Below are 24,311 nucleotides of genomic sequence, written 5' to 3' on the forward strand. Positions count from 1 at the left end.
TACGCCTGCGAAACTTGGACAGTGTACCAACGACATGCCAAGAAGCTGAACCACTTCCACACAACATGCCTCAGGAAACTACTGAACATCAAGTGGCAAGACAGGACCCCAGACACAGAGGTGCTCGCAAAAGCCACCCTTCCTAGCATCTTCACCATCCTGATGCAGTCCCAACTTCGCTGGGCTGGACACGTGGCGCGCATGCCAGACCATCGGCTGCCCAAAAGGCTCTTCTATGGCGAGCTGCAACAAGGGAAGAGATCACACGGAGGTCAGAAGAAGCGCTTCAGAGATACTCTGAAAGTCTCTCTGAAAGCGTTTGATATCAACCCTGACTCCTGGGAGGAATCTGCAGTGGACCGTGACAAATGGCGCACTGCTGCGCACAAAGGCGCCAAGTTGTGCGAGGCCAACAGGACTGCTGCAGCTGTTCAGAAGAGGCAGGCCAGAAAGTCACGGGCAAACAAGCTCCCTGACAATGATATGCCTGTCTTTGTCTGCCCCAACTGTCAGCGAACATTTCGTGCGCAGACTGGACTATTCAGCCATCTGCGCATTCACAGATAGATTCATGAGTCATATAGAGTGAAAGTACAAAAGAAAGTGGATAAATTAAACAAAATGGTAGGGATTTAAAAAAAGTGAGGAGAAGGAACTAACTCACTCAGCAAACATCATGTCGCCACCAGATCCCTGCCCACTCTTCCGTAAAACGTTCATACATACACATTCTCACTTTTCTTCCAGAAATTTACAGTCACCAATTACACGTGCATCACAAGCGCCACCCTAACAGAAACATCACACACAGCACGCGCAAGGCAATTATGTCCAGTAACTCTTGTGACATTACCCCCCTTTTTTTGAAAAGTTTAAATGCAAATTTAATCTACTAATCCAATCAGTGTTACCAAAGTCTCAATTATAGTTTTTTTTCTTCTTTGGAAGGAAAATCGTTCTGTCGTCTGTTAACTGTTTCATGTTGGTCTATGTATTCTTGTTGTCTAGAGGCAGTACACTTATACATTTGGTGTTGCTATTTCACAGTTTTAGTGTCTGTAATTCCACAGATAAGGTGAAACAAAGAGGGGAAAACAGACACCCTTGTCTTATTCCACATGTTACTGGGAAGACCTCTTATATCAATTCTGAATGGTTAATACTGCTAAATGTCTTATTATGTAGCACATCTGTCCATTTAGTTGACTGTTCCCCAGACCTATACTGTTTGAAAGACTGAATAAAAGTTCTTGCTATAGAGTCAAAACGCCGCACTGGAGTGCAAGCAGATACCTAGATCTACCAGCCTGACTTTGATTTTCTATGACGTTAGCAATGGACCTGACGCTTGTTGAAATCTTTCTACATTTGATGCATCCTACATGCATTGCTCATTGCTCAGTTTACTGAGAACATGACACGGCCCTCCAAACAGACTTTTAGTTGGTATCTTATAATCTGTGTTTGTAAGACTGATAGGTCTCCGATAAGCCGATGACCGACTTTACCTTTGAGAAATCTGTGTGTGTGTGTGTGTGTGTGTGTGTGCGTGCGTGCGTGCGTGTGTGTGTTTGTGTGTGTGTATGTGCGTGTTTTGTGTGAATGAGTGTGCGAGTGTGTGTGTGTGTCTCTGTGTGTGTGTGTTTGTTGTGTGTGAATGAGTGTGTGTGTGTGTGTGTGTGTGTGTGCGTATGCGTGTGTGTTGTGTGTGAATGAGTGTGTGTGTGTGTGTGTGTGTGTGTGTGTGTGTGTGTTCTCTGGAATTTATTTTAATCACTGTCTGATTCAGCTTCAGCTTCAGCTTCAGATTCGGCTTCAGGTTCAGCTTCTGATTCAGCTGCTGAGGATTCTTCCTCGGGGGCATCGTTTTGTGCTACGGATGTGGAAGGGGCTTCCTCGGAACCTGGTACCGTGGAAGTGTCTGCTGTATATGCTGCATTGGCTTCAATCATGGCGCTAACGTCTTCTCCCAGTTTCTCTATATTTTTCAGGGAAGCAGACCTGGAAAAAAAACAACAGCCATATTTTATATATGCACTCAGCCCTCTGGAAAATAAAATGATACTTATATCGTGCCTGACATGAAACAATACATATACAATAGTGCATGATAACATACCTCTGCACATGAAAATACGACACATGTATGTGTAACCACACACTGAGACAATACTACATATTGCATATGTGAACACACACACACACACACACACACACACACACACAAGACAAAAATACTGTACACACGCACACATGTGCACACACATGCTCGCGCACACGCAGACACTCAACCACACACAAACACCCACCCACACACAAACACCCACCCCACACCCCCAACACACACACACACACACACACTACATGATGATTTCAGCACAGGGTAAAGTGGCGTGGGCAGAAGGAGTAAGAACGCAGGCAATCAGCAATGCTTCATCACACCCAAAAGCTTAAAGGGTTTTCAAGTTGGTTTTGGAAGACGACAGTGTCGGTATGTGACCAAGATCCAGAGGAGGGGAATCACACACAGAAGGTGATGGATACTGAAAGCCTCTTTGGCCAAATGTCTTTGAAGAGGCTTTGGGGACTCGAAGGAGCTTTTCAGCAGAAGACATGAGAGAACGGGAAGGAGTGTAAGTATAAAGGACAAAGGATAAGTAAGATGTGGGAGATCCCTCGAAGTGGCGACAAGCCAATATGGCAAGTTTGTACTGGATTTTGTACTGGGTGGGTACCAAGTGAAATTGACGTAACGTGATCCTTTATATATATATATATATATATATATATATATATATATATATATATATATATATAAGAGAGAGAAGGGGGTGGGGGTGGGGTGGGGGCAAACATGAGTTGGTTTAAAATATTTGCTCCTTCACATTAAAGATATGTCAGCTGATTGGCTAATTTCTATCAGTTATTAGTCACATCAGATGATTGGCTAATTTCTATCTGGTATTGGACACATCAGATGGCTGGCTAATTCATATCAGCTATTAGAAACATCAGATGAATGGCTAATGTCTATCAGTCATTAGACATGTCAGATGATCGGCTAATTCATATCAGTTATAATTATACTTGGTACAACACCTTAACAGCCAATTCAGATATGCACCACACACACACACACACACACACAATGCAAAGCACTTCAGTTTGCGAGAGACAGACAGACAGGCATGCAGACAAACAAGCAGACAGACAGACAGGCATGCAAACAGGTAGACAGACAGACAGGCATGCAAACAGGCAGACAGACAGACAGGCATGCAGACAGGTAGACAGACAGACAGGCATGCAAACAGGTAGACAGACAGACAGGCATGCAGACAAACAGGTAGACAGACAGAGGCGGAGAGACACAGAGACATAGGGGCATAGGAAAGAGACTAAAGGACAAGGACACACACACACACACACACACACACACACACACACACACAAACAAACACACACACACACAAACATACACACACACACACAAAAAGAAAAACAAAACACACACACACACACACACACACACACACAGAGATAGAATGAAAGAGAGATGAGGGGATTACCCTTTCGCCTTAATGTCAGCCCGAGCTGAAAAAGAATTATACACGCACAATTACTTCAAGCATACAGAACACTGACATGCACACACACACACACACACACACACACAATTATCGTTGCGGTCTAACGGCTTGGAGAACGCGTATTCAATTCTGGCAGAATTTATTTTTCGGCCCTCGGCCCGTTCCTGCCCTTTGTGTGTCGTGCTGTGGGCTTAAATTGTAAGATTGGAACAGCTCTGTCGAGTATCATCCACTTCAAGGAAGCGTCTTTGGGTGTGTTTCAAGTCTCTGTATCTCTCGGGCCTGTTTAACCCTTTCACCGCCAGTCAATTTAGAGTACAAAATTCCCTTGTGGTATCAACACAGAAAAGACAGTGGCTAAGAATATCTGGGGATTTCCCCTGCTATGTATAGAAAATATGGCCTATCCTACCACCGAACATTAAGAGCAGTAGGTTCATGGATAACAGACTAATGAATTGCCACCTTTCAGTGACATGGGTCCTCTACCACGCCTGTGCATAAATGCGAGCTTGGCGGTGAAAGGGTTAACATGAAAGGTGCCGTAGAGTGAAGGCTTGTCATGCAGTCCAAAATCTAACAAGGCCTTCAAGACTCACTTGTGATAAATTAAGTCCCCTAGCATTAATTACAGAGTAATTTCCCTTTTTTACTATCTGCACCAAAACGTTTGCAAAATAGATAAAAATTCCATGCTTAGCAAAAGAAGTTCCTGTTTGAACAAAAAATAATAATAATGACTGCTCTTGTTGTTGGGTCAGAATATCAGAGTCAAAGTGCCAAGTTTAGAGAATACAAAAAATATAAATATAAAGTAAATGCAGTTTGCATATAATTAGGCTTCTTTTTTATTTTTTTGTGCCCATCCCAGAGGTGCAATATTGTTTTAAACAAGATGACTGGAAAGGAACTGATTTTGTCCTTTTTCTATGCCAAATTTGGTGTCAACTGACAAAGTATTTGCAGAGAAAATGTCAATGTTTACCACAGACACACAGACACACGGACACACACACACACACAGACAACCGAACACCGGGTTAAAACATAGACTCTCTTTGTTTACACAAGTGAGTCATAAAAGGACCTCCACAGCAGCATTACCGTCACACTCCTCTAGCTTCATCATCAACACATGTAAATAAAACTGTCCCAAGATTTGTTGTCTTTTATGCCCTGCTCTCATGGTGACCTGTTCCGTTCCCCCCCTCTACTTCCATGCTTGTGATTCTGTCATGGAGTTCGATGGAGGCAGATTCGTGGGGGACTGATGCTGGAGGGTCGTACTGGTGGTCTTCATGCTAGAGGGTTCCTGACGTAAGGCGAGGTTCCGGGTGACGGAACGCGACAGCGGTTTCGACTATCAAAAACGTGTCCACGTTTTCTTTATGAGGTAGCGTAACAATCACAGCTACACCGGTAATTGCGAATGTGTCAAGGGTCCAATGGATAGCTTCGTCGTGAGATTCCGTAACAACACACTCGCCGGCGGGCGACTGACTTCGGCACCCCACATGACAAGCTAATCTGCATAATTATCGAAAACGGCGTCACAGGCGATACAATGGCAATGTTTGGAACAAAACTGGTCACGACAGCGGCTTTTTTCAGCTGCTGAAGCCATTGAAATGCTTCAAACTGAAGGTTCCGACATCGACGAGGATGATGAAGATGTTGAATAAAGTATATGTAGTGAAGAAAGCTACCAGCAAGAAGGTACTGACGCTGACTCAAGATTCGGAGGGCAGTGAAGAGGGAGGGAGGTGGGCGCACACATGACGAGGGGAGATAGGTCAGTGGGTCAAGTACAGTGAGTTTCATTCAGTTGCTTCATGTTTTGTATTTTTGTGATTTTTTTTCCCCAAACCCTTACAAATTGGCTGTCCATAGGTAAAAAGCAAGGGAGAAAACTATCCGTCCCAAGTGAGTTAAACTAAGCATTTTTCTTGTCATCAGTAGGGTCTTAGTAGAGTAGGTAGTGACCTAAATACATTGAATAACAACGGGCACTACAGACCATAACCAAAGTGACTGGGAGGAAATGCAGTGTCTCTGCTGTATGAGTCTCAGACGGTTCCCTGTACACTGCTGATGCTAGGACTGCGACAAACGAGTGTGGCTGTCTATGACGGACGAATGAGCGGCTTGGAAGTAAATCTACTGAAATGATGCAGATGCCGTGGCAGCAAACACACACACACACACACACTTACCACGGTTTCTATGACGCCTGAGCAGAAGGAACACGACCGTTGCAAGCAGAGCAAGTGAAGCAGCCACTAAAATGGGGATTATGGACAGTTCTGTAACACGCAAAGAACACATGCAATCTTCGTCGCTTACATGCAATCCATCTTACTTTAAAAAACAAAAAAACCAAAAAACAACGACAACAACAACAACAAAATTAAAAAAAAACCACACACACCAAAAAAACCCCAAAACATCAGTTCATGGTCTTTTTTTTCTGCTATACTTCATTACAGAACGGGCTCCCTTTTTGTCCACTTCTGCTTTTTCGCTACCCTTGGCAACTAGACAGATATTTGTTATTTAACAATAACCTTTGAAGAGATTCTAGTTTATAATGGTGCTCATGTTTTACAGTCATTGACATTTCTTCTTGGTAAGGCCGGTAACATTTTGATCTACCCTGGTAGTTGGAAATGACGTGCAGAAAACATACGCACACTGGAAGAAATCACAAAGTAAATGAGACTGATGGATAACTGGAGTATTTGAAATAATGCTTCATCCCCAGGGTCTTTAAGAAGCTGTGTGTGTCCACTACTTCAGTAGATTTCCAAGAAGTGAAATTGCGATGTGAAGATCTTGAAGCCGTTCACAGAATTTGACCCAGAGACATGGGTTCCAACAATGACGCCACAAACAGAAGTATAATGTACGTTTTCGTTGCAACAACTTCGCGACTCGGTATTACATGCATGTAAAAATTTGTGAAAGGCCCAAAACAGTGATCCCAGAAGAATTAACACTGAGAGCCTATTCTCTCTTGTACACAGTCAAGAGTGACGTAACTTTGTATCAAGAAGCGTGGACTATAAATGGGAACGGGAATGATGATGAAAGCACAGAACGGCAAAATCGTCGCGATAAAGTCTTTATCAGACTTCAGACAGACAGATCAGCGTTAACGAATGGGCGGAAAAACAACGCTAAGCCGTGTCTCGTACTGTGTCGTCTGCTTCACTACAGACAGTAACTTGAGTGAGGGGGAGAAAGCTCGCACTGATTATCATTTAATTTTTTTTAAATTTTTTTTTTAGCTTCTTATTTCTGATTTCGAATGCTCACTTTTCATAAATTAGTTTTCTTTTCTTTTCCTTTTCTCCAATTTTTTGGTGCTTTTTAAATTTTTTTAAAAAAAATTAAGGCCTTCATGCTGTGCGCACATGTCAGGGTTATTTTCAACTTTAAACCTGACACTTTGCAGTGCAGGTTGAATGTGTTCTGTGTATGTGCGTGCGCGAGCGCGCGCGTGTGTGTGTGATGATTCATTGCCCTTTTTCGGCGAGAACACATGTACCTTGTCTTGATCACAGGACGAGGGTCAAAACAACAACTGATAGCCACAGTGTGTGTCTCTTTGGGGTGCTATTGATGTTATATCGCGCGGGGAACTGTATGGGTGGCTCCAGTTTTGAAGAACATTTGTGAGTGTTATATGTCCTTGTTATGTGGTTTTGTCATTTTTTATGTTGGTGTTTATCGTGTGCATGGGAGATGTGAAGTCATGAGTTGGGTAAGTCAGGATCTCTCTTCCTGTTATGTTTTGAAGAAGCTACACCGTTGACACTTGCTACCTCTCAAAAAAAGAGGGGAAAAAGTAAATGTCTGTGAGGAGCATGGCATTAATTAAATCTTTGTAGGAGCTAACGCTCTCAAATTTCCTACATGTTACTGCAACATTCTGAGTGATGGAGGAAGGGAAAACGATATACCTGTGTTTGATTTCTTGGAGACAAAGTGGACATTTACCACCAACATGGCAGCGCTATTGGGTTTTTTCAGGGGTTGTGTTGTGGTGAATTATCATTTTTTGTACAGTTCGTCCAAATCATATGCTGTTCAGCATGGAAGAAAGTTCAGCTGCAAAATATAGGAATATGCAACATTTGTTTAAGTGCTTGCAAACAGACTGGGTTATTTATTGCAAAGAACACATGGATTACAACAGTGTGGAAGTTCCTATTATCTCATGTTGCTGTTTCATATATTTATATGTCTACCTGCCTGTCTGCTTCTCTGTCTCTCTCTAAATCTTATTTTGATATGGTGATGGCAACCAATATTTTTTTTTAAAACGTGTTACAATAAATGCAATGGTTTTAAATGATTCAAGTCTTACTATAAATAGAACAAAATATGCATATCACAGAATGTTGCTAATAACATGCTTTCTAGATCACTAAACCTAAAAACAACGATATATTGTAAAATCGCATTATACACTCTGTTTATCTACCAAAGTTCGTTGCAGTCAGACAAAAATAACCCCATACATAACATAAAGACTTTAGTACCATTATTCAGGTAGTACTGAAGCCTTTTAAGAGACAGACACACAGTCAAGCATTTAGTTAGCCATTCAGCCATACAGACGCACGGACAGACAAATAGATAGACAAACAGAATGTCAAGAAAAAAGCTGACCTTTACTGTTCCCATCTTCCGTTGAACGGCCCACTGTGACAAAACAAGTATGCATTGTCACTGCATTTCCACGAATCAGAGTAGGAGCTAGGTATATATTTCATGTCAAATGTAGAGCGAAATACTCGTGTGAAACCCACCTAAAGCCAAAGGAGAGGTAAAAGCTTTATTGGATTGCATGGACAGTCTTTTACAGTAACAGCTGAGTTAGCTGAGACAAAGGAAACCTCTATAGAACCATCGGTCTCGTTCGTTCGGAAATCCCTGATATAGAAGTTGATGACGGAATTTTCTGAACGCCAGAAGGTTTTCTCCAGAACTTGCCAAAGAGGCACAGTGTGCTGGAAGCCATTGATCGAAATGAGAAAATCTCCCGGAGATAAACGTCTGCTGCGATATTTATCTTGTAGGACATGAATTCTGTCTTCACCCACTAAGGTTTCTCAGTGATGGAGGGGGAACCTCTAACGAAATGTGATGGAACCATCCCTGTGAATGATCCTGAGGGTGATCATGTTCAAGGGAATAAAATTAAATGATTGAGGCATGCAGGGAAATTCTCCTCGGGGTGCAAGACTCTGTGACTGAATCCCCACTGGATCTCTCTGAGAAAGAACTGCACTTAAAAGAAGGACCTTTCAGCTGCTTCATCGTAGTGCAAACTGCTGATCTCTACCTTCGAGCCATACCACCCCTTGGAGCAGTGAGCCAGTTTCTGAGCTGCATGCTACAACAGTTACTAGGAGGTTGGGTTGTTTTGTTTTGTTTTTTGCTGCTGCATCAAGTGCACTGTTTCAGTGGCATTACTCTCACGCCACTCATTTTGAACCCCTTAAACACAGCCACACCCGGCTTCGTCTTCGACGATCAAGTGCCGGCAGTCCACGGGGAACCATCGATGTTAGGTCGCCAGGAGGTCACACAACAGAGGAGACCCTGCACTTCTGCTGAGTCACTTCGGTGGTGTTCGGTAGTGCCTGTTCTGATTTAAAGTAATTAGGACACCACCTACTAAACCCCCTACTGACGACAATAATGACTTAGAAACGGAGCCAGACTGTGAGCGTCTCCCCCAGAGTTGAGACTGCCACCACGTCCCTCCAACGGCAGTCCCCGATGAATCTGCCGACACTGAAGACCTTGACAAGACTCGCCCCAATGCGGAAGTGGAGTTTTATCGAAACTGAGGTCACCATGAGATCAGGGCATAAAAAGCTACATAATCTGGGACTTTCTTGTATCGATGATGAAGGAGGAAGAGGAGAACAATGATGATGATGATATTGCTATGGGGTCCATCAGGTTTGGGACTATGCGGCAAGGTTATACTCTACGCTTCCTGCCATAATGATATCCCGCTAATGACCAGGCCTGATAGATACATACTTGCAGTGTTGGTCAGGAAATTTGAGCAACATACCCAAAGACACATCCGTGAAGTGGATGATACTCGACTGTGTGGTCCCAGTCTTCCCATTTAAGCCTATAGGACTCTCACCTCTGGGTAGGAGCCGGCCGCACGCCGAAAAACCCACCTCCACTGGGATTTGAACCCGCATCCTCCAAGCCGTCAGTCCGCGACGCTAACCACTTCGCCACGGCGGCTGGTCACTAGGCAGAACTGCGAGTTGCACCAATGGGATTCATACCAAAACCAAGTCCCAGCCTCGAACCAGAGTCAACGCCTTAAGGACTGAGGAGGTGCCTCTGGCGAGAACAGTTAGGCTGTCTGCAGTGCAGAAAGCTTTAAATCTGATGGAAGCATTCCGTACTGCACAGCATCCACACATGCAGATGAAGTATCTGGGGGGTGGAATGGCGGATAACTGATCGCTCAACAGCTCTAGTCTGACCTTACGAAGTAACGTGAGAGTCGGGTACCAAAGGTAGGGCCGGCCACTTGGGCATGATCAGGTTGTGAACTCTCCAACCTGGCTTGTTTTCTAAACCACTGTGCACAGGATCAGTAAGCGGAGAAAGCAAACATGATCACGTTGGGCCTGAGACCAGTGAGATATAAATCAGGAGTCTCTTGCTGAACGGAGCTGCCTGCCAGGTCTGCCCTCGTGGGAGGGTACTGGTCACAGTAGGGGTACGGAACCCACTGAAATCCCTCTCTGGCTGAGTTGATTTGGGGGTGGGGAGGGGGGTGTGTGTGTGTATGTATAGTGTGTGTCTCTGTGTGTGTGTGTGTGTGTGTGTGTGTGTGTGTGTGTGTGAATAGAATAGAATAGAATAGATTTTATTGTCATGAAACCGTAAGGTTTATAAGACACAAGTGCAATGGTAAATAAATCAATGAATGAAAAACACACAATTAATCAATCAGTTAATGCAGTAAATTGCAGCAGCATTCATAAACAAATTTTCCTGATCTTGTTTGTATATATTGATCATCTGTTAGGGAATATTTCCTGTGTTATTCGAATTTTGAAGAGTGGGGGGGTGTATGTGTGGTGGCCTGGGGGCATGTTTAGACGCTTTTTTGACGCTTTGATGTTTTACTGTCATTGACTGTACAGTCCTTGTGACAGGGGGGAACAATACATTATCAGGAGACATAAGATCAAGCAAACAGACATAATAATATTATAAATCAATATTCTCACCACACACACATAATAATGCATATACAGAAAATGAGACAGACGTAAAACAGCTGATAACATCGGTCAGCTTGACCATCCAAAATGAATAAATATTTTTGCATACACATACACACAACCGTGTGTATCTATCAAATTATCATCAAATAACATATCCTATAATAGTGGGTTTTTTGTTTTTTTGTTGTTGTTTTTTTTCTATAAATGAATAATAACATGTTTAGGGGCATGTTTAGAGAGAAACAGAGAAAGGGGCAAAGCAAAACACAAAGACAGTCGCTGACAAAGAGACGGGTTAAAACACACACACACACACACACACACACACACACACACACACACACGCACCAAAAAACACAATCTTACCACATTTAAACTGTCGATCAGGTTTGAAGGAACCATCACACTGACAGATGCCGTCAACACAGTCACTGTGGTCCACGTCACAGGCCAGGTCACAGCTTCCCTTAGGCATTCCTTTCTTGGGCTCTGTTGATAAGCACATCAGCTGTTTCCTTATCATGACCATCACAACCATGGTCATGATCATCATCATCTCTCTCTCTCTCTCTCTCATTGTCATCGTCATCAGTTTGAGTAGCTCAAGGAGGCGTCACTGCGTTCGGACTAATCCATATACGCTACACCACATCTGCCAAGCAGATGCCTGACCAGCAGCGTAACCCAACGCGCTTAGTCAGGCCTTGAGGAAAAAAAAAGAAAGAAAAAAAAAGGTGAATAAATAATTGATAAGCTTACATAAATAAATAAATAAATAATAATTATGATATAAAAAAGGCAGTAGTAATGACAATGATAACAGAATAATAATAATAATAAATAAATAAATAAATAGATAAGACAACAATGATGATAAATAAGCAAATAAATGTAAAACATGAAGACACACATTCACACATACACCCACACATGCATAACAGATATGCACCAAACATGCAGTTTCACAGATATGAAAGCACAGTCAAATACATATAAACGCACAAGAGCTCCAACACACACACACACACACACACACACACACACACATTACCCTGCACCTCCTCTACCCCCCTCCTCCAAACACTCATTTCTAGTCTATGTATCGCTGCTTCCGCGGCACACACACAAACACACACACACACACACGAAAAAAACAACAACAACAAAAACACACACACACACACGTCATCGTTATAGTAAATTGAATGGTCACGATATTATTTGTCCCTTGTACAGATGTGCTGGCTGAAGAAAATGAACTTCATTTCGTGTTACGTTGCCCTGCCTTAAATGATCTGAGGCTACAGTTAATTCCACACAAAAAATATCATAGACATCCATCTCTGTTTAGACTTTCCTTGCTAATGTCATCAACAAATGAAACCATTGTAAAACAGTTCGCTATATACTTGTATAAGGCATTCAAAATCCACAGTTTGATATGTGATTAATTGTGCTTTTTGTGTGTGCATGTGCATTGCTAGAATTGTAGTTAAATGTTTTCTGTTCTACATTGTTCTGGAATGTGACAATTTGTGTTCACTGATCCCCTTCATGAGGGGCCACAGCCTTTATTGAATAAAAATGTTCGTTCGTTCGTTCTTTCTCTCATTGATATAAACCTTCAGGCAAACATCCATACAAGTATCCCCACATCCCGAGATATGCAAAACAAATTTTCACTGGAAACTGTACTGATGGTATTATATCAGACACCCGGAAAATACAGGCACGTGCAAAATACATAAATAGAATGAATGGGAGGATGAATGGTTGAATGAATGAAGTGACTGATGGGTGGACGGACTGATGATGCATGTAGGTGAGTGTATGAACAAACAGTCTGTGTTTTTCCGTGTGTACGTCACTAGTGGTAGCACTAAACGGCATTATACGTGTGTGTGTGTGTGTGTGTGTGTGTGTGTGTGTGTGTGTGTGTGTGTGTGTGTGCAATTGTGTTTGTGTGTGGACTTGTGTTCGTGCGTGCGTGTGTGTGCATGGAGAGAGAGAGAGAGAGAGAGAGAGAGAGAGAGAGAGAGATTCGGATGGTTTATTCAAAAAGGGCCTTCGCCCCTTATGAAGGGGTGGTGTGTAAACTTATTTCGAAAACATTATGACATACAGTATATGATACAATAAAACAAAACAATACCTAGATTGATAATCAGGAACAACTAAATGACCGGATTTTGAATGCTTTGTGTAGATAAGTTGCAAACTGTCTGACTTCTTCTTCACGACGTGACATCATAAGCAAAACTAGTTTAAACATAGAAGGCTGAGAGTAATATTTCTGGGGTATGAAATTATATCTTAGTTCACATAACTTTGGACAACAAAACATGAAATGTAATTCGTTTTCTTCTGCCTTTGTGCACAATGGACAAATAAGATCATGATCACTATGCTGTGTGTATCGAAAATGATGAATTGCAATATCTGAAAGCCCAAACCTAAATCTTGTCATGACATATTTTAAATGTTTTGCCAAATTCATGGATAAATACGTTGGGACACAATGTAAAGAGTTGATCTGATAATACACATGAAATCTATCACTTTCTTGCACATGAGCATTCCATTCTTGCCATCTACAATCAATTAGTCTGGTGCGGAGACTACGAATAAATCCTGATATATCCCCCACCCCTTGATTAAGCCAAACAAATCCCATACCTATTTCATAGAGTTTAACTCTCACTTTTGTTACCCAATTAATCTTGCCCCTTACATCCAAATCACACAACATATTATAAGCTTTTCTGGGTAATCTTGATTCATCTAATCGTGTTAATTTCAGCCAGTACCTGATGCACCTCACAGCTGAGTTCAGATGTATTGGATACCTATTTGTTTCACCATATATCAAATCATTTGGAGTTTTTATTGATACTTTCAGAAATTTCTTTAACATAAACAAATGGACTTTCTCACAATACATTGCAGCATTATCAAGACCCCATATTTCTGCGCCATATTGAGTAACAGGTTGAACTTGAGAGTCGAATAATCTAATAAACACTTCAAAAGATTGATTACCTAAACTAGATAACTTTTGCATAATGCACAATGCCGCACGCTTTCCTCTGCTTGCAAGATCTTTACAAGCGACAGTAAAACTCAGTCTTGTTGAAAAATAAAGACCTAAGTATTTATATATATTCACAACAGGCATAGCTACTCCTTCATAGACCCAATGTTCTCTCGCTCCCAAATACCCACCCTTTCTAAATACAATGATGTTACTTTTGGACATATTCACATTTAACTGCAGAGCTGTAGCTGCTCTATGTAGACGATTAAGTTGTGTTTGAAGACCAATTACTGTTTCAGACATTAAAACAACATCATCTGCCAAAAGCAGAATGAATAACTGTAAAAGATCTGTAGAGAATTGTGCGCCATGTCTACCATTATTTACAACTTCATGGGTCAATTCATTAATAAAGAGAGAAAACAAAATAGGACTACAAACGTCACCTTGTTTTACACTGCTTGTGCACTGTATATAGTCAGTCATCCTCCCCCCACACCTAACTCTAATCTTCACACAATCATACATACTCATTATACACTTAAGTAATTTCCCTCTCACTCCATATTTTAACAGAATAGGCCATAATATACTTCTATTTATGGAATCAAAAGCTTTTTCAAAATCAATGAAAGCAACATATAGTTTACGGTTAAATGAAAATTGTTTTTGTATAAATGCCATCAAAGTAAACATATGATCTACAGTAAAATAATTGCGTTTGAATCCAGCTTGATACTCTCCAGTAATGTTATTATTTTCAACCCAATCTTGCAGTCTGTGATTAATAATTGTGCTATATATCTTACTAGCTGCGTCGCAGATAGAGATACCTCGGTAATTACTTGGATTATTTACATCTCCTTTCTTATACAGAGGGAGAACAATAGACTCAGTCCAGTTTAGGGGATCAATTCCTTTATCGAAAAGAACATTGAAAAACGTTACAAAGAAATCTAAAATCAATTCAGTTTTACATCCATACTTAAATAGTTCCCAATGATTCCACCTGGCCCGGCGGCTTTACGAGAGAGAGAGAGAGAGAGAGAGAGAGAGAGAGAGAGAGAGAGAGAGAGAGAGAGAGAGAGCTACCGCATGATGCGCCATAGACATGAGAGATCTCCAAATCACAGGTACACCTAGATTCCTCGCACGTGGCCCCAGCAACGCACTGGTCTGTTAGGCTTCCGTTACACACATCACCGACACCGTGATCTGCACACACACACGGGCGCGCTCGCACACACACACACACAACACACACACACACGCACACACGCACACACATACAAGCGCGCACGCAAGTTGCGTACAGTGAAACAAACCCTTATTCTTTCATTGCAAAAAATCATTGGTCAGGGATAAAACAGAAAAAAAAAGAAAATCCCTTCACGAAAAAGAAAAGAAAAAAAAGCACTAGCAATCTCAGGACGTTCTGATAATTTTTTTTTTTTTTTTTCATTTGAGGAGTGACCCCTGTCCTTATGAAAATGCCATGCCCCGTCAAAAAATATCTATGCAAGTCAGCTACAGAAACAGCATCAGTATCAGTATCAGTAGCTCAAAGAGTCGTCACTGCTTTCGGACAAATCCATATACGCTACACCACATCTGCCAAGCAGATGCCTGACCAGCAGCGTAACCCAACGCTTAGGCCTTGTGAAAAATAAATAAATAAATAACGAAAAAAAATAATAACAATAAATGGAAATAAAAAAAAAAAAAAGACAATAATGATGATAAATAAACAAATAAGCAGATAAATGTAACACATGAAGACACACATTCACACACACACACACACACACACACAAACACATGCATAACAGATATGCGACAAACATGCAGTTTCACAGATATGAAAGCACAAACAGATACACATAAACGTACACCAGCCCCGACACACACACACACACACAGAGGAACGTACATACTACAACAATTACATGCAACAAATCGTGCGACCATTCATACAAATGTATGTGCATGTCTGCGTAGTGTGTGTGTGTGTGTGTGTGTGTGTGTGTGTGTGTGTGTGTGTGTATGTGTGTGTGCGTGCGTGCGTGCGGCGCGCGCGCTGCGTGCGTGTGTGTGCGTGTGTGTGTGTGTGTGTGTGTGTGTGTGTGTGTGTGAATGTGATTATGTGAATCTCTGCCTCAGTGCAACTCCTGCACTGGGTTGTGTGAGCGATCACAGACTTGGGGAAATTTCTTATCGCACAACAGACTTTGCGCTGTCCTGATCCTGCCTTTTAATTTTTGTTAAAGGTTGTCCCCACAGTGTTAACGGGGTAACAAGGTTAGCAAAATCGTGTGGATAGAGAAAAGCACGGTACTGAGTGGGTGAGATAGTGCTCCTGTCACTGAAATATCGGAAAGAAAGAAAGAGAGAGAGAGGCAGGAGGAAGGGAGAGAGGAGCGAGGGGGTGGGGGTGGGGGGTGGGGGAGACAGAGATTCAGAGACAACAGTCTTTATGACCCACTTACTGCACTGATCCAGAAAGTCACAGAAAGTACCACTCCTGCAGGCGATTCTGTTGGGGCCACTGCAGTTCCTTTCAGGTCCAGTCTGAAACAGACAAGTCAGACAGGACAGTAAGGACGGGTCAGGGCAGTACAGGACAGGTCCAAGACAGGTCAGGACGGGTCAGGACAGGACCAGGGACGGTCAGAACGGGACCGGCCAGGGTCAGGACGGGACGGGACGGGACGGCGGACGGGCAGGACGGGGGACAGGCGGGCGGGCAGGACAGGAGGACGGCAGGCCCAAAGGGGCGGACAGGGGGTCAGGACGGGACGGGCAGGAAACGGCAGGACAGGAGGGGGCGGCGGACAGGTCGGGGGACAGGAGGAGGGGAGGGCGGACAGGTCAGGAGGGGACAGGGACAGGAGGGACAGGCAGGTCAGGGGGGGAACAGGCAGGCAGGACGCCCAGAAAATTAGGAGGGGACGGGGGGGGGGCAGGACGGGGCAGACGGTCAGGGGGACGGGACAGGAAGGTCAGGAGGGGAAAGGGCCCCGGCAGGACAGGCGGACAGACAACAACGGGGACAGGAAGGTCGGACGGGGCGGGGAACAGGCGGGGGACGGACAGGCGGAAAACAGGTCGGGAGGACGGGACAGGGAAAGGCGGGAAAGGTCGGGGACGGGGGGGGACAGGACGGGTCGGAGGGGCAGGCAGGGGGGACAGGCAGGACGGCAAACAGACCGGAACGGATATGACAGGGGGACGGGGGGAAAATATTGAATATAAAAATTTCCAAACCCTTGCCACCAAGGGTAAAAGCCACGCAAATTTTACCAAATGTCACCCCTCAGTTGAAAAAATTTAGCACCGGGGCCGACTGCCAGGAGTCCATGTTGGAGGAGCAAACACGGGACGGCGACACCGTTTTCGATCAAAGTGCAAGTCTAAGGATAAAGTAAGTGTTTTTTGAAAAAATTCAATCAAAAAGGAAACTTAGTTGTCAATAAGTACGAACTTTACCGAATGATACCTGATCACCCCCCCCCCCCCCCCCCCCCCACACCCCCCCCCACCCCCCCCCACACACACACCCTTAGAGGAGACAAACTGACGAAAATCTCCAATCCCACGGCTTTCATACAGTACGAAGGGATGAATGGCTGTTGGGTTAAACTCTCATCTCATACGGCGAAAGAGACGACGTTAACAGCGTTTCCACCCCAGTTACCATCATCAAAATATGCAAGAGGAAGGCTCTTAACTGAAGAGGTGAATGCTGACAAAGAATACCACAATTCACGACGGAAGCAAAAGGGTTGGGTCATTCAATACCCATTTGACATCCGAGGGGTCTGTGTAAGGAGAAGAGAGGACTGGCCGTACTGATGAGTTAAACAGTCACTAACTGTATGCGTGGCTCGGGCGACGCCAGGCTGACGGACTCCACACATTGCCCTTTCCTGATAAGAGGCTCTGTCAGGGCGACCGAAATTTTCCCTCAAGCCCCCTATAGAACAAACCCTTCGGGATGATAATAATAATAATCATAATAATAATAATGGATACTTATATAGCACACTATCCAAGAAATCTGCTCTAGGTGCTTTACAAAAACGCTTTGTTAACTTAAAACATTACATCTATGTTACATACACACACCAAAATATGACTCACACACAACACCACACACACACACACACACACTGCATACATACATTTTAACAATATCATGTGTATCTAATAGCTACCCTAACACAACGGATCAGCTGCATTGCACAAGACATACATGCAGATCCCCAAAATTCAAACAGGCGTGGCAAAAGAGGTGGGACAGACTATGCTTTGGTAGCAGAATGACAAAAAGCAGAGTGGCTGTCAACAAAATTCTTTAGAATCGGCAGTTGGAACTGCTCCAGCGTGAGAATGAGAACCACCAATTGAGAATTAGCAATGAATTTGATTTGGTTGTTGTTTTGTTGTTGTTGTTGTTGTATTTTTTGTTTGTTTTTTTGGGAAAGAGACCAGGACAAGCTCAGACAGACCAATACATTTCACAGTCTTTCAAAGGCTGAAAGAAGGGGAGTAGCAATCATAGCAACAATAATCTGGAAAACAAAGCGCGCGTGTGTGTGTCTGTATTTTTAAAAAATTTATTTGCTTATTGTTTATTCTTTTATCATTATTGTCTTTTATCTTATTTTATCTATTTATCTATTATCATTACCTTTTCCCTTTCTCAAAAGCCTGAAAGCGCTTTTGGTTTTTATGCTGGTCGGGCAGCTGCTTAGCAGATGTAGTGTAGCGTATATGGATTTGTCCGAACTCAGTGACGCCTCGTTGAGTTACTGATACTGATACTGTGTGAACAAATATTGTAGAATAATTTTTTTCACTATTGCTATGAAGTTTCTTCGTTTTTTTTTTTTTTTTTTGTGTGTTTTTTTTTTTCTTTTGATTATTGGCTACAATATTTACAGAAACTTAGACACCATAGCTCGGCGTGTATGAATTGGTGTTTTTTCACTCGACTTATATAATTATTTATATAAAAAATAATTATTTACACTCACTACCCCACGGAATCGAAGTCACAGGGCCGCTCCTGTCACACAGTCCTTGTCGCCACCAACAATCTGCCCAAATCTGTTCCTGCAAAAAGTCATTAATCTCTCTCTCCTCTCTCTCCTCTCTCTCTCTCTCTCTATATATTATATATATATATATATTATAATTAAAATATATTTTATCTACATATAGATACATAGATATATAGATATGTGGTAATTTTATTCTTTATTCTTATGGTAATTCCAGTTTGTGTGCCACAAATAGAAATTTAGGTAAACGAAAGATATGTTGTTGTTTTTGTTTTTACGTTTTTAAAACTGACAACGTACATTGAATGAGATATTTTCTTTCTCATTTTGCATTTATAGATATAGAACACTGCAAGGAGCAAAATTAAGTCTAATATTTAATCATGTTTTAAAATTAGCATAATTTCCTACCATTGCATTTATTGTCTGATTTAGGAAGAAACATCCTTGATTACTTGTTCCAAAGGCTTCCAAATGACGGGTACATGTAAAACCAATAGACACTCTCAAAGTCTCTCTGAAAGCGTTTGACATCAACCCTGACTCCCCGGGGGAAAATGCAATGGACCGTGACAAATGGCGTGCTGCTATGCACAAAGGCGCCAAGTTGTGCGAGGCAAACAGGAATGCTGCAGCTGTTCAGAAGGGGCAGGCCAAAAAGTCAGGCAAACAAGCTCCCTGACAATGATATTTGTTTTTGTCCCCCCAACTGCGGGAAACATTCGCGCGCGTTTGGACTATTCCCATCTGCGCATTCAAGATAGACCGTGAGCCCCCCCCCCCCCCCACCCCCACCACCCTCCCCCCCCCGGGGTTTTAGCGTGAATACATTAAAAGGGGGGGACACATTGTTTTGAAACGTTATCTCTACCTTTGCCCTTCCCCTGCATTTCCATACGTTTTCATGTCTTATTTATATCATTCGTTTAAATTTAGTTGGTTGTGTTTACAAAAACGAGATATGTAACAAAACCACACACACACACAAAACCACCACACATAAAGAGGAGAGGAAGAGAATGGAAAGTAGCTTTCTTTTAGAAAAGGGAAAATAAAGAGAGAGGAGAGAGAGAAGGAGAAACAACAGAGACAAGAGAAGAGAGAGACCAGGAGAAGAGAAGAGAGAGAGGAGAGAGTTTGATCAGATTAAATTCCTCAACCACGACTTTTTGAGTTGCGGGTCACAATCTTTTCCAGTCACACACTCCTCGCATCTGTGCACTCTTGATGACCCCTTTGCTGTCCAGAAAAAAAAAAAAAAAACCTGGAACTGTTTTTGACGTAAAAAGCTTTTGGGAAGGTTATGTTGGGTCATGCAATTCATTTGTACTGTTGGACTCCTTTTTTTTTCCAAAACTGGTCACAAATAAAATTTGTCAGCCCTTGAAAGGCACAACTGTCTACTGATGTAACTGCATACCAATTGCTTGTTTAAAGTTTTTTTTTCAGGTCAAAACGGAGTGAACGGGCCCAACTTTTTTTCCCATCTAAAAATATGAACCCTTCAAAAATTTTAAATCGTTTGAGAAGGTCATAACTGAGAATAACTCTTTTAATCTCTCCATAAACGGCAAAGAGACGATGTTAAACACATTTCCCCCCAATTCCCATCATAAAAATATTGCAAGGGGAAGCTCTTATACTGAAAGGTGAATGCTGACAAAAAACCCACAATTTCGGAAAAAAAGGTTGGGTCATTAATACCCCGGGACATCCGAGTTCTGTGTAGAGGAGAAAGAGGAGCCGTACGGGTGATTTTAAACGTGGGATGTGGGTGATCGAGTGGTCTTCGTTTTGGGCGGGCGGCGGAGGGCGGCTGGTGGATTAAGAGAGGAGAGAGAGAGAGAGAGAGAGAAAAAGGGGAAAGGGGGGGGGGGGCTTTAGGGTCAGATTTGGGCAAAAATCATTTTTTTTGGGTTTAGCAAGAAAATAGTTTGTTTGTAAAGAAAAATTTATTGTATTTTATCCCTTTTGTTTTTTTTTAAATTCCGTCCACGTTGGGGGAGCTATGGCCCATAAAATTATGGGGTCTAAAAAAAAAAAGATTTTGCTCTGAAAAGGCGAAAAAACAAAAAACTATTCTCCTTCTAACCACCTTTAAAAGGAACAATGACCGCTCCCCTGCACGCACGGTTAGTACGCGTTACCCCCCTTTTTAAAAACCCCCGGGAGGGCATCTTCTTTAAAGCTATTAAATTAAGTGATTATTTTGGCTATTTTTTTGGGGTTTTTCTTTTGTTTTTTTCATCATGCCTTCTGAAGAAAAAAATAAAAAAGGTAGTCTAAAGCGCAAGTTTCGTGCAACCAGTTTTTTAAGGCTAGAAAAAACTCCTGAACTGTTGAGAAACCTGTGATGAAGAAGGAAAAGGGTTCGACATCGAGTGATGATACAGTCTATCGGGAAAATAAAATGCCTCATCGAAACAAAGGCCACCCCCTGTCATCTGAACTGAAAATCAAAAAGGGAGAGAACTTTCTATTATTTAGTACAGAAACGAAGTGATGAAGGATAAAAAGATGTTTTGACTTATGAAACCTCCTACAGGTTACAGAGTTGTTGACATTGGATTGTTAGCCCAGAACCTGTCATCCAAGCTGAAGTGTGGATTTTGCCTGGGTAGTGTCCAGCTCTTTGAAGTAAAAAGGTCTGGGATTAGCCAGCCAGTTTGCCTTCATTGTGATAATGAGCATTGTAGTGATCAGAAGCAGTTCCCTTCAAATGAAACAAATTCCAGTTGGGAATATAAACATAAATTCTATCAACCGCCGTGCAGAGTTTTCAATGCGTGCCCTTGGATGGAGTCATACAGACCTTGAGGTGTTTTGCGCACTAATGGATTTACCACCACCTGTTCAGATAAGTAGCACTGTGACCATCAACAAGGACTATTGAAAAGGCTGCCACTACTGTTGCTGCAAAGGAGCATGGAGAATGCAGGCAAGATGGAGTATGTAGCTGGTGAAAAAGTGTCTGCAGGGGTATACGCAGAATGCAAACGAGTCGCTGAACAGTACAATTTGGAAGTATTGCCCCAAAACAAAAAACCATGGCCCAAGAACTGTGAAAACTGCCCTTGCCATTGCTGTCAGTGTCTCAATGATGGTGCTACATGTTTTGGTGCCATGCTGGAGGCAATGGACATCCACCCTGGTGTGTTTCCAACAGACTTCTTCACACGGCGGGATACAGCGCGGATCTCAAATGCCCAGAGACGGGCAAAAATCAGCTTCTTTGGAGGAGAGGAGGGCTAGAAGGCAGGAGAGACTGATCCACAATGGTAACTGTGCTAGGGAGGGCCAGCCATACCTTGCAGGGGGGACATTAGTGACATGAACAAGTTGACAGGTAGGAAAAAACCCTTCATTTTCTTACATAAACTTCTAGCGAAAATCACCACTTTTGCATGCTTTGAACACAATATCTGAAGAAATATTCAAGCTACAGCTTAGAAATTTTGCATGCTTGTTTTGAATGCATCAGCCATAGTATGTACCTCAGAATTGTCTGTAAGACACGTAGTTTGTTTTTGGTAAATTTTGTCACTTGATTTTTTTTTTATAAAAAATTATCAAAACTCGAGTCGCTAAAACTCAAAATCAGTCAAGATGACATAAAAATCAATGGTACATGCCATAGATAAACTTGTTTTCTTTATCTTTGCAAAATATGAGCCATGTACATGGCATAGTATTCAATGTAGAGTGTGCCAGCTAACACCCCAATTTCCTTTTACGCGACATATCGTTTTTCATAAAATATACAAAAAATTCAGGCTTATTAAAAAAATCATATTTTTATTATTTGTTTTAACAAATATAACCCTTTTGACATATGCATGCCAAAATGATTGCAAATATTCCAATTACTTTGGTATATATGACCATGAACAAAATGGAACCCCCGTCTGACCGATAATGCCCCCCTTAAAAAGTTGCAAATGGTTTCCTCGATTCGCTAAATGATGATAACATTTCTGTTCATCCTCTTCTGTCAGCCCACTTTGACATGACAACAAGTTCATCTCAAATGTCTACCAGACTATCTCTCCGCAGACGACGAAACAGTACTGTTCACTCAGCTGAAAGCCTTCAACAGCTCAAGAGCCGCTTCTGTGAGGCTTGTGAGACTCTGGACTCACCAGCAGTCTGAACAAAACACAAGTCATGCAATCGGGCATAGACTCTGACCATAAACTAGATGCTGTTCATGTATAGGATGAGGTATGTGAGTGAATGCATGCCTACACTGTGGGAGCAACAGGATATTGGAACGTGTATATATATATATATATATATATATATATATATATATCTTTGTATATATGTGTGTGGAGATATGGGCATATGTGTGTGTGCTTGTACAAGTGAGTGTTCATCTGTGTGTGTGTGTGTGTGTGTGTGTGTGTGTGTATGTGTGTGTGCCGTGGAAGCTGTGATACGTAGACTAGAAATGAGTGTGTGGAGGAGGGGGGTAGAGGAGGTGCAGGGTAATGTGTGTGTGTGTGTGTGTGTGTGTGTGTGTGTGTGTTGGAGCTCATGTACGTTTATATGTATTTGACTGTGCTTTCATATCTGTGAAACTGCATGTTCGGTGCATATCTGTTATGCATGTGTGGGTGTATATGTGAATGTGTGTCTTCATGTTTTACATCTATTTGCTTATTTATCATCTTTTTTTTTTTTTTTTTTTTTTTTTTTTTTTTTTTTTGTTGTTGTTGTTGTTTTTACATTATAGTTATTATTTATTTATTTATTTGTGTAAGCTTATCTATTATTTATCCCCTTTTTTTTCCTCAAGGCCTGACTAGGCGCGTTGGGTTACGCTGCTGGTCAGGCATCTGCTTGGCAGATGCGGTGTAGCGTATATGGATTTGTCCGAACGCAGTGACGCCTCCTTGAGCTACTGAAACTGAAACTGTTCATGACTTTGTACCTAGATTCGACGATCTCATACTCACTCACTCTTGACATCTAGCTAAACAATTCTATCAGCATGGCAGCTACCAACATAGCCAGACTGACAAAGAGAGTATGGACAAACAGGAAGCTGATGGAACACACACTGATCCAGGTTTACAGGGCTCCTATCACTGCACCTTGCTGTACGGCAGTGTGTTCTGGACACTGCATATCAGACCAGAACGAAAACTCGATGACTTCCACATGTGCTGCCTCCAACGCATGGTGAGCATCACATTGCAGGACAGAGTTCTAAACAACATCATCATGGGGAGAGCTGCAATCCACAGCCTGCACACCCTGAAGAAAGAGAGATGCATTCACTGTCTTGGTCGTGTGGTGAAAATGGACGATGGCAAGATTCCTATGTACATCATTTATGGAG

The 24,311-nt window shown here is 42.3% G+C and overlaps 2 protein-coding genes across 2 annotated transcripts in view; both read right to left on the reverse strand.

The window, feature by feature from the left end:
• Nucleotides 1–1,769: 1,769 nt before the first annotated feature.
• On the reverse strand, nucleotides 1,770–11,408 carry LOC143277776 (uncharacterized). The gene is made up of 5 exons (XM_076582677.1): nucleotides 11,237–11,408; nucleotides 8,265–8,297; nucleotides 5,804–5,893; nucleotides 3,570–3,594; nucleotides 1,770–2,001 (listed from the first exon to the last, which is right to left on the reverse strand). The coding sequence occupies exons 1-5, from the start codon at nucleotides 11,406–11,408 to the stop codon at nucleotides 1,770–1,772; spliced, it is 552 nt and encodes a 183-aa protein (XP_076438792.1).
• Nucleotides 11,409–23,064: 11,656 nt separating this feature from the next.
• The window catches only part of LOC143277777 (uncharacterized), a 13,590-nt gene continuing 12,343 nt past the window's right edge, over nucleotides 23,065–24,311 (reverse strand). The window contains exon 6 of the mRNA XM_076582678.1: nucleotides 23,065–23,113. Within this exon, the coding sequence (XP_076438793.1) occupies nucleotides 23,065–23,113 (49 nt within the window). The remainder of the gene's footprint in view (nucleotides 23,114–24,311) is intronic.

The sequence above is a fragment of the Babylonia areolata genome, chromosome 35, assembly GCF_041734735.1.
Source record: "Babylonia areolata isolate BAREFJ2019XMU chromosome 35, ASM4173473v1, whole genome shotgun sequence".
In the NCBI taxonomy this organism is placed as follows: domain Eukaryota; kingdom Metazoa; phylum Mollusca; class Gastropoda; order Neogastropoda; family Buccinidae; genus Babylonia; species Babylonia areolata.

Bases quoted from the DNA above. Each gene is read 5' to 3' on its own strand.
- LOC143277776 (XM_076582677.1), bottom strand. From the start codon at position 11,408: ATGGTTGTGATGGTCATGATAAGGAAACAGCTGATGTGCTTATCAACA. The intron at 3,595-5,803 runs GTAAGTGTGTGT...ATTCTTTTTCAG, and splicing joins CAGGCGTCATAGAAACCGTG to CTCGGGCTGACATTAAGGCG. The intron at 2,002-3,569 runs GTAATCCCCTCA...TTTTTTTTCCAG, and splicing joins GCTGACATTAAGGCGAAAGG to GTCTGCTTCCCTGAAAAATA.